At 38.9% G+C, this 12,056-nt stretch overlaps 1 protein-coding gene across 1 annotated transcript in view; it reads right to left on the reverse strand.

The window, feature by feature from the left end:
- Positions 1–239: 239 nt before the first annotated feature.
- SCIN (scinderin) overlaps positions 240–12,056 on the reverse strand; it is an 81,106-nt gene continuing 69,289 nt past the window's right edge. Inside the window, exons 14-16 of the mRNA XM_068549968.1 lie at positions 11,174–11,251; positions 9,419–9,479; positions 240–479 (exon numbers count right to left, since the gene is read on the reverse strand). Of these exons, the coding sequence (XP_068406069.1) occupies positions 352–479; positions 9,419–9,479; positions 11,174–11,251 (267 nt within the window). The 3' untranslated portion in view covers positions 240–351. The remainder of the gene's footprint in view (positions 480–9,418; positions 9,480–11,173; positions 11,252–12,056) is intronic.

Consider the following 12,056-nt stretch of genomic DNA (forward strand, 5'->3'; position numbering starts at 1 on the left):
CAAGTTTGGCTAATCACTCCTGAATTGTAAAATTTCCTGACAAACTCCCCTAGACTGCACATAGCTTTTCTCCTTTAAAAGGTCATATAAAAGATATAAGCCAGCATCCAGCAGAGCTAATACTGGTCCATAACAAAAGTTTACTTTAAGTTATTTAAAAACATTAACGTAAGAAAATTCCAGTTTAAAAGAAATTTCAAACCAGTACTAAGCATTAAAAAATAGCCACATGGCTGAGGTTAATTTTCTAAAGTCAAACAAACAAACAACTCCCCCTTTCTCCCCACCAAACAGCAATGGGACAGCTGCCCCATAATGTTTGTTTGCTTGCTTTTTCCTACAAAACTCAGTTTACCACCTGCTGGAATCCCAGCCCAGGAACCAGCCTGTGAACGTAGATGGCTCATGGCCCTGTTTTATGATGACAATTGGCGTCCCCTTGTCTCTTCCAGAAGGGTCTGTCTCAAGGTATATTTTGGCTAAAAAGAGTTTAAAAGACAAAGTTAGTTAGTTTCAATTAAAGTAAAATAACTATAGAATGAAAAGCCTGCCAATAAAAGTAATAAATCAAATTTTCATTGCCCTAAAGTAGCCAATGCTAGTCCATATGAACAATTCCTTATTGTCTTCTCTCATCTGCCATGGAATGTGCACGAGAGTCTCATTATTGCCTGAAAAAATTCCAAATTTTATGGAATTATTCTTACAGCATAATTATTCTTTACTTTGCAATAATACCAAAAAAAAAAAAAAAAAAAAAAAACCACAAACACACACAAAAAAACTGTGCCAGAAAAAACAGCATTCCTCAAAAGGAATTTATAAAAATCTAAGTTGGAGGAGCTTCAAGATGGCGGAAGAGTAAGACGCGGAGATCACCTTCCTCTCCACAAATACATCAGAAATACATCTACACGTGGAACAACTCCTACAGAACACCTACTGAACGCTGGCATAAGACCTCAGACCTCCCAAAAGGCAAGAAACTCCCCAAGTACCTGGGTAGGGCAAAAGAAAAAAGAAACAACAGAGACAAAAGAATAGGGACGGGACCGGCACCAGTGGGAGGCAGCGTGAAGGAGGAAAGGTTTCCACACACTAGGAAGCCCCTTCGCGGGCGGAGACTGCGGGTGGCGGAGGGGGAGAGCTTTGGAGCCACGGAGGAGAGCGCAGCAACAGGGGTGCGAAGAGCAAAGCGGACAGATTCCCGCACAGAGGATAGGTGACGACCAACACTCACCAGCCCGAGAGGCTTGCCTGCTCACCCACCAGGGCGGGCGGGGGTTGGGAGCCGAGGCTTGGGCTTCAGTTGGATCCCAGGGAGAGGACTGGGGTTGGCTGCGTGAACACAGCCTGAAAGGGGCTAATATGCCACAGCTAGCCGGGAGGGAGTCCAGGAAAAAGTCTGGAGCTGCCGAAGAGGCAAGAGACTTTTTCTTGCCTCTTTGTTTCTTGGTGCGCAAGGAGAGGGGATTAAGAGCGCCCCTTAAAGGAGCTCCATAGACGGGCGCGAGCCGCGGCTCTCAGCGCGGACCCCAGAGACAGGCGTGAGACGCTAAGGCTGCTGCTGCCGCCACCAAGAAGCCTGTGTGCAAGCACAGGTCACTATCCACACCTCCCCTCCTGGAGCCTGTGCAGCCCGCCACGGCCAGGGTCCCGTGATCCAGGGACAACTTCCCCGGGAGAACGCACGGCGCGCCTCAGGCTGGTGCAACGTCATGCCGGCCTCTGCCGCCGCAGGCTCGCCCCGCATCCGTACCCCTCCCTCCCACCGTCCTGAGTAAGCCAGAGCCCCCGAATCAGCTGCTCCTCTAACCCCGTCCTGTCTGAGTGAAGAACAGACGCCCCCAGGCGACCTACATGCAGAGGCGGGTCCAAATCCAAAGCTGAACCCCAGGAGCTGTGCCAACAAAGAAGAGAAAGGGAAATCTCTCCCAGCAGCCTCAGGAGCAGCTAATTAAATCTCCACAATCAACTTGATGTACCCTGCATCTGTGGAATACCTGAATAGACAACGAATCATCCCAAATTGAGGAGGTGGGATTTGGGAGCAAAGATATATATATTTTTTCTCCCTTTTTCTCTTTTTGTGAGTGTGTATGTGTATGCTACTGTGTGTGATTTTGTCTGTATAGCTTTGCTTTTACCATTTGTCCTAGGGTTCTATCCATCCATTGTTTTTTTTTTTACTTTTAAAAATACTTTTCTTAAAAATTATTTTTTATCTTTTATTTTAATAACTATTTTATTTTATTTTACTTTATTTTATTGTATCTTCTTTCTTTCTATTTTTTTCTCCCTTTTATTCTGAGCCACATGGATGAAAGGCTCTTGGTGCTCCAGCCAGGCATCAGGGCTGTGCCTCTGAGGTGGGAGAGCCAACTTCAGGACACTGATCCACAAGAGACCTCCCAGCTCCATGTAATATCAAATGGCGAAAATCTCCCAGAGATCTCCATCTCAACACCAAGACCCAGCTTCACTCAATGACCAGCAAGCTATAGGGCTGGACACCCTATGCCAAACAACTAGCAAGACAGGAACACAGCCCCATCCATTAGCAGAGAGGCTGCCTAAAATCATAATAAGCCCACAGACACCCCAAAACACACCACCAGACATGGACCTGCCCACCAGAAAGACAAGATCCAGCCTCATCCACCAGAACACAGGCACTAGTCCCCTCCACCAGGAAGCCTACACAACCCACTGAACCAACCTTAGCCACTGGGGACAGACACCAAAAACAATGGGAACTACGAACCTGCAGCCTGCAAACACAGTAAGTTAAGCAAAATGAGAAGACAGAAAAACACACAGCAGATGAAAGAGCAAGGCAAAAACCCACCAGACCTAACAAATGAAGAGGAAATAGGTAGTCTACCTGAAAAAGAATTCAGAAAAATGATAGTAAAGGTGATCCAAAATCTTGGAAATAGAATAGAGAAAATACAAGAAACGTTTAACAAGGACCTAGAAGAACTAAAGAGCAAACAAACAATGATGAACAACACAATAAATGAAATTTAAAATTCTCTAGAAGGGATCAATAGCAGAATAACTGAGGCAGAAGAACGGATAAGTGACCTGGAAGATAAAATAGTGGAAATAACTACTGCAGAGCAGAATAAAGAAAAAAGAATGAAAAGAACTGAGGACAGTCTCAGAGACCTCTGGAACAACATTAAACGCACAAACATTCGAATTATAGGGGTCCCAGAAGAAGATGAGAAAAAGAAAGGGACTGAGAAAATATTTGAAGAGATTATAGTTGAAAACTTCCCTAATATGGGAAAGGAAATAGTTAATCAAGTCCAGGAAGCGCAGAGAGTCACATACAGGATAAATCCAAGGAGAAACACACCAAGACACATATTAATCAAACTATCAAAAATTAAATACAAAGACAAAATATTAAAAGCAGCAAGGGAAAAACAACAAATAACAAATACGGGAATCCCCATAAGGTTAACAGCTGATCTTTCAGCAGAAACTCTGCAAGCCAGAAGGGAGTGGCAGGACATATTTAAAGTGATGAAGGAGAAAAACCTACAACCAAGATTACTCTACCCAGCAAGGATCTCATTCAGATTTGATGGAGAAATTAAAACCTTTACAAACAAGCAAAAGCTGAGAGAATTCAGCACTACCAAACCAGCTTTACAAAAAATGCTAAAGGAACTTCTCTAGGCAGGAAACACAAGAGAAGGAAAAGACCTACAATAACAAACCCAAAACAATTAATAAAATGGTAATAGGAACATACATAGTGATAACTACCTTAAATGTAAATGGATTAAATGCTCCAACCAAAAGACATAGACTGGTTGAATGGATACAAAAGCAAGACCTGTATATATGCTGTCTACAACAGACCCACTTCAGACCTAGGGACACATACAGACTGAAAGTGAGGGGATGGAAAAAGATATTCCATTCCATGCAAATGGAAATCAAAAGAAAGCTGGAGTAGCAATTCTCATATAAGACACAATAGACTTTAAAATAAAGACTATTACAAGAGACAAAGAAGGACACTACATAGTGATCAAGGGATCGAGCCAAGAAGATATAACAATTGTAAATATTTATGCACCCAACATAGGAGCACCTCACTACATAAGGCAAATACTAACAGCCATAAAAGGGGAAATCGACAGTAACACAATCATAGTAGGGGACTTTAACACCCCACTTTCACCAATGGACAGATCATCCAAAATGAAAATAAATAAGGAAACACAAGCTTTAAATGATACATTAAACAAGATGGACTTAATTGATATTTATAGGACATTCCATCCAAAAACAACAGAATACACATTCTTCTCAAGTGCTCATGGAACATTCTCCAGGATAGATCATATCTTGGGTCACAAATCAAGCCTTGGTAAATTTAAGAAAATTGAAATTGTATCAAGTATCTTTTCCGACCACAACGCTATGAGACTAGATATCAATTACAGGAAAAAATCTGTAAGAAATACAGACACGTGGAGGCTAAACAACACACTACTTAATAACCAAGAGATCACTGGAGAAATCAAAGAGGAAATCAAAAAATACCTAGAAACAAATGATAATGAAAACACAACGACCCAAAACCTATGGGATGCAGCAAAAGCAGTTCTAAGAGGGAAGTTTATAGCAATACAATCCTACCTTAAGAAACAAGAAACAACAGCAAAGGAAACCATAAACAAGACCAAAAGACAACCCTCAGAATGGGAGAAAATATTTGCAAATGAAGCAACTGACAAAGGATTAATCTCCAAGATTTACAAGCAGCTCATGCAGCTCAATAACAAAAAAACAAACAACCCAATCCAAAAATGGGCAGAAGACCTAAACAGACATTTCTCCAAAGAAGATATACAGATCGCCAACAGACACATGAAAGAATGCTCAACATCCTTAATCATTAGAGAAATGCAAATCAAAACTACAGTGAGGTATCATCTCACACTGGTCAGAATGGCCATCATCAAAAAATCTAGAAACAATAAATGTTGGAGAGGGTGTGGAGAAAAGGGAACACTCTTGCACTGTTGGTGGGAATGTAAATTGATACAGCCACTATGGAGAACAGTATGGAGGTTCCTTAAAAAACTAAAAATAGAACTACCATACGACCCAGCAATCCCACTCCTGGGCATATACCCTGAGAAGACCATAATTCAAAAAGAGTCATGTACCAAAATGTTCATTGCAGCTCTATTTACAATAGCCAGGACATGGAAGCAACCAAAGTGTCCATCATCGGATGAATGGATAAAGAAGATGTGGCACATATATACAGTGGAATATTACTCAGCCATAAAAAGAAATGAAATGGAGGTATTTGTAATGAGCTGGATGGAGTTAGAGTCTGTCATACAGAGTGAAGTAAGTCAGAAAGAGAAAAACAAATACAGTATGCTAACACATATATATGGAATCTAAGGAAAAAAAAAAAAAAAGGACATGAAGAACCTAGTGGCAAGATGGGAATAAAGACACAGACCTACTAAAGAATGGACTTGAGGACCTGGGGAGGGGGAGGGGTGAGATGTGACAGGGTGAGAGAGTGTCATGGACATGTATACACTACCAAATGTAAAATAGATAGCTAGTGGGAAGCAGCCGCATAGCATAGGGAGATCAGCTCGGTGCTTTGTGACCACCTAGCGGGGTGGGATAGGGAGGGTGGGAGGGAGGGAGATGCAAGAGGGAAGAGATATGGGAACATATGTATATGTATAACTGATTCACTTTGTTTTAAAGCAGAAACTAACACACCATTGTAAAGCAATTATACTTCAATAAAGATGTTAAAAAAAAAAAAAAGAAACAAGAAACCTCTCAAATAAACAACCTAACCTTACACCTAAAGCAATTAGAGAAAGAAGAACAAAAAACACCGCAAGTTAGCAGAAGGAAAGAAATCATAATGATCAGATCAGAAATAAATGAAAAAGAAATTAAGGAAACGATAGCAAAGATCAATAAAACTAAAAGCTGCTTCTTTGAGAAGATAAACAAAATTGATAAACCATTAGCCAGACTCATCCAGAAAAAAAGGTAGAAGACTCAAATCAATAGAATTAGAAATGAAAAAGGAGAAGTAACAACTGACACTGCAGAAATACCAAGGATCATGAGAGATTACTACAAGCAACTCTATGCCAATAAAATGGACAACCGGGAAGAAATGAACAAATTCTTAGAAATGCACAACCTTCCAAGACTGAACCAGGAAGAAATAGAAAATATGAACAGACCAATCACAAGCACTGAAATTGAAACTGTGATTTAAAAATTTCCAACAAACAAAAGCCCAGGACCAGATGGCTTCACAGGCGAATTCTATCAAACATTTAGAGAAGAGCTAACACCTATCCTTCTCAAACTCTTCCAAAATATAGCAGAGGGAGGAACACTCCCAAACTCATTCTACGAGGCCACCATCACCCTTATACCAAAACGAGACAAACATGTCACAAAGAAAGAAAACTACAGGCCAATACCACTGATGAACATAGATGCAAACATCCTCAACAAAACACTAGCAAACAGAATCCAACAGCACATTAAAAGGATCATACACCATGAGCAAGTGGGGTTTATCCCAGGAATGCAAGGATTCTTCTATATACGCAAATCAATCAACGTGATACACCATATTGACAAATTGAAGGAGAAAAACCATATGATCATCTCAATCGATGCAGAGAAAGCTTTCAACAAAATTCAACACCCATTTATGATAAAAGCCCTGCAGAAAGTAGGCATAGAGGGAACTTTCCTCAACATAATAAAGGCCATATATGACAAACCCACAGCCAACATCATCCTCAATGGTGAAAAACTGAAACCATTTCCACTAAGATCAGGAACAAGACAAGTTTGCCCACTCTCACCACTATTATTCAACATAGTTTTGGAAGTTTTAGCCACAGCAATCAGAGAAGAAAAAGAAATAAAAGGAATCCAAATCGGAAAAGAAGAAGTAGAGCTGTCACTGTCTGCAGATGTCATGACACTATACATAGAGAATCCTAAAGATGCTACCAGAAAACTCCTAGAGCTAATCAATGAATTTGGGAAAGTAGCAGGATACAAAATTAATGCACAGAAATCTCTTGCATTCCTATACACTAATGATGAAAAATCTGAAAGTGAAATTAAGAAAACACTCCCATTTACCACTGCAACAAAAAGAATAAAATATCTAGGAATAAACCTACCTAAGGAGACAAAAGACCTGTATGCAGAAAATTATAAGACACTGATGAAAGAAATTAAAGATGATACAAATAGATGGAGAGATATACCATGTTCTTGGATTGGAAGAATCAACATTGTGAAAATGACTCTACTACCCAAAGCAATCTACAGATTCAATGCAATCCCTATCAAACTACCACTGGCATTTTTCACAGAACTAGAAAAAAAAATTTCACAATTTGTATGGAAACACAAAAGACCCCGAATAGCCAAAGCAATCTTGAGAAAGAAAAACGGAGCTGGAGGAATCAGGCTCCCTGACTTCAGACTATACTGCAAAGCTACAGTAATCAAGACAGTATGATACTGGCACAAAAACAGAAATATAGATCAGTGGAACAGGATAGAAAGCCCAGAGATAAACCCACGCACATATGGTCACCTTATCTTTGATAAAGGAGGCAAGAATATACAGTGGAGAAAAGACAGCCTGTTCAATAAGTGGTGCTGGGAAAACTGGACAGCTACGTATAAAAGTATGAAATTAGAACACTCCCTAACACCATACACAAAAATAAACTCAGAATGGATTAAAGACCTAAATGTAAGGGCAGACACTATGAAACTCCTAGAGGAAAACATAGGCAGAACACTCTATGACATAAATGACAGCAAGATCCTTTTTGACCTACCTCGTAGAGAAATGGAAATAAAAACAAAAATAAACAAATGGGACCTAATGAAGCTTAAAAGCTTTTGCACAGCAAAGGAAACCATAAACAAGGCGAAAAGACAACCCTCACAATGGGAGAAAATATTTGCAAATGAAACAACTGACAAAGGGTTAATCTCCAAAATTTACAAGCAGCTCATGCAGCTCAATATCAAAAAAACAAACAATCCAATCCAAAAATGGGCAGGAGACCTAAATAGACATTTCTCCAAAGAAAACATACAGATGGCCAACAAACACATGAAAGAATGCTCAACATCATTAATCATTAGAGAAATGCAATTCAAAACTACAATGAGATATCATCTCACACCTGTCAGAATGGCCATCATCAAAAGATCTACAAACAATAAATGCTGGAGAGGGTGTGGAGAAAAGGGAACCCTCTTGCACTGTTGGTGGGAATGTAAATTGATAAAGCCACTATGGAGAACAGTATGGAGGTTCCTTAAAAAACTAAAAATAGAACTGCCATATGACCCAGCAATCCCACTACTGGGCATATACCCTGAGAAAACCATAATTCAAAAAGAGTCATGTACCAAAATGTTCATTGCAGCTCTATTTACAATAGCCAGGACATGGAAGCAACCTAAGTGTCCGTCGACAGATGAATGGACAAAGAAGATGTGGCACATATATACAATGGAGTATTACTCAGCCATAAAAATAAACGAAATTGAGTTATTTGCAGTGAGGTGGATGGACCTAGAGTCTGTCATACAGAGTGAAGTAAGTCAGAAAGAGAAAAACATATACCGTAAGCTAACACATATATATGGAATCTAAGAAAGAAAAAAAAAAAGGTCACGAAGAACCTAGGGGCAAGACAGGAATAAAGACACAGACCTACTAGAGAATGGACTTAAGGACACGGGGAGGGGGAAGGGTAAGCTGGGACAAAGTGAGAGAGTGGCATGGACATATATACACTATCAAACATAAAATAGATAGCTAGTGGGAAGCAGCCGCATAGCACAGGGAGATCAGCTCCGTGCTTTGTGACCACCTAGAGTGGTGGGATAGGGAGGGTGGGAGGGAGGGAGATGCAAGAGGGAAGAGATATGGGAACATATGTATATGTATAACTGATTCACTTTGTCATAAAGCAGAAACTAACACACCATTGTAAAGCAATTATACTCCAATAATGATGTTAAAAAAAAAATCTAAGTTACCACAGTTACGGAGGTTTTACTATTTCCATAATAAAAAAAAAGTGTTTAAGTGAATTAAAAATTTTCAGATTAAATTGATATAATTACATCCTAAATTAGATAACAAAATATTTTTCTTGTTCCTTTTCTGAAATTCTTCAGTTTAAAAAAAATTCCATTACTCTTTAGTTCTGAAGATGAAAGCTAAGATTCTTCTTGGTTTTGACACGTGGTTTTGGAGGACGTGGTAAAAAGAGAAGTCAGGAACTTGGTAACACCTGTTCAGAATTACTGTCATAATTGCCCATGGGATCTAGCTTACCAGACTTCAGAGATTCTGATCTCTCAACTTCATTGGCGTCTTTTCCAATCCAAATAAAAATCTGAAAAATGAAGCAATAATAATACACATTGTTTTGGGAGTGTAGATGTGGTGCAAGCCTTATGCAAAGAGCTTCTCATACAATCCCACTTAATCTTCACAACAACCCCAAAGTCAGGGGTGTGGAGATGGAGGTGCAGAGAGGTTCAATCATTTTCCTAATGTATACACTTACTAAGAGACGTCTAAATTTATATCCAGCCAGTTTGACTCCAGATTTCACATTCACATATGTTTATATAGTATTTTCTAGTTATTAAGTGAGCTTTCCTTAAAACCACACATTGGCTGGTTTTTTGCACTCAACCGTGGGGTGTGTAAGGCAGTCAGTATACCCATACTATTACCCTGGGGAAATCATATGTAGCTTGTTTGTGGGCACCACAGACTCCCTTTAGGATCCCCTAACTTAGCCCTAGCGTTCTTGTCCTATAGTGTTGTATCCTGTCACACTTTGGTAAAAGGGCTATAACGTTTAATATTTAAATACTGATTCTTAAAAACAGATATATGTTCTGTATGTATCCTTCTTGTCAAATGTGTAGGTTTTCTGCTTCAATGATGAAAAATTCTCCTGAATTCCCTTATATTTAAATCACTTTAAAATCACTTGTTGGCAGAGAAATTTTGGTCAAATTAGTTTTGATTACATTCTAATGCATACTGAAAGTGCTAGAATATTTGCTTGCAGGCACAGAACAAACCATGACAGCATGGCCACGTAAATGAAAAGTATGATTGAAAAACAAATGAAATGTAGTACAGGAAATATTCTGAAGTATCCATGATTATGGAAGCAACAGAGCTGACTACAAATGGAAAAGATTAAATTCTTCTGAATAAGGAAACATTCTTATAATTCTTAAATACACAAAGGTGTTTTATTGACATAAGGTTTTAAATTTCACATCTAGAAATAAGTGATCCATTCACTTAGGGAGAATCTGTGACTAGATCCCAAACTCAAATATGGTAATTCTAAACCAAGAAGCTAAGTTGTAATATAACTGAATGACTTAGCAAGTAAGAACAAACCTAAAAGTAACAAGTCTCTGTGGTTGGCTCTAAGACTAGGCCTAATTCAGATAAGTGTTTTATAATTGTTCTATATGATTTAGCTCCTAACATATTTATTTTTCCCTTTCACAGGAGAAAACAACTAACAGATGTGACATATAAAATCGCCATTAATTTTCTATCAAATAAAGATATATACATAACAGTAATATATTTTACTGTGTAGATTCAAAACTATTCTGTGTCTATTCCTTCCCCAGGGAAGGGGTCTCCTCGGACTTTTTGTCAAATTTCAAGAGAAATTCTGAATATTTTGGTCTTCCTGAAGCATCGTGCCCCCCCATGCATTGCAACCAACTAATGCATTTATTACTTAAATGAGTGGCTGAATGAATGTATGAATAAATTATGAATGAGTGAATTTTACAAATAAATGAAAAGTAAGGGATTTTTGGCCAAAACTATACAGCCAAAGATGGTGGCCGTGGAATTATTTCCATATTAAGAAACCAACTTGCCACACTGGTTTTATTTTTTGCCAAACTCTGGAGAGTTTCTTTTAAATACAGCCTAAATCCACGGGTCCGTTTATTAGTAGACTTGCTATTTCTCAAAGCAGGTTGTGTCAGGTCCCAACTATAAGTACACTCTCTTGCTATGAACAAAATACAGCTTTACCTGTTCCCAAGCATCTAGTAACATGACATCATCTTCTGCTAAATCATCCTGGGTGAACTCTCCTGGAACCTCTTCAACCTGAAATGTATAAAAAAGCTTGATGACCAAACAGTCAAGCAGTGATTTTTCTAATATACGGGATACAAACGCCTTGTATTATTTGGAGCATAGCAAAAAAAAAGTTTGGTAGCCATTTTTTTCTTCCTTTTGGGCAGTTAAAGATTTAAATAATTGTTTATCTGTTTAATCAGGTATCACAAACTCAGGGTATCTTATTTGGGGAGGACAGTGCTTAACATAAACATTGCATATGGCCTTAGAGAGACCATGTACAGTCAATCTGGCCACATTTGTCTCTAATTCTACTTCCTTATGACAAGTTGCTTCACAGATTTCTAGATTTCTGTTGCCTTCCTAGTTCCTAAAGACATTTAAGTTTATGATCTGGGTATTAAATCGTCTTTCATTTTGTAGGTCAAGATTATTTTAATAAAATCAGTAAGTCTGGTCATTTTTATGAATCAATCATTTTCCATAAGATGATATTATAACAATATTCCATATGCAAAGCTTCATTATTTTTATTTTAAATGAGTTAAATTGTGTTCTCCGTAGTTAACGTTAAAGGGTAATGGGGAGGGTTAGTTTAATGCACCCATTACCAGCAGGCATGCATTAATCTAAAGTTCAAATTTTTAAAAGAATTCTGGATGAAACCCCCCCTGATCCTTAGGAAGGTATGGTAAATTGGATTATGGTTTGCTCCTTCCCTCTACTGTGTGACTCTGCAGGTGAAGTTGACTGTGGCCTTGCCCTTGTCATACTAGCAAATGCGACTCAGGGGCCCTCCTGTGCTCCTGGGCTCTGTCCTGGGAAGAACAGG

Source organism: Eschrichtius robustus, chromosome 8 (assembly GCF_028021215.1).
Source record: "Eschrichtius robustus isolate mEscRob2 chromosome 8, mEscRob2.pri, whole genome shotgun sequence".
NCBI classification, from domain to species: Eukaryota; Metazoa; Chordata; class Mammalia; order Artiodactyla; family Eschrichtiidae; genus Eschrichtius; species Eschrichtius robustus.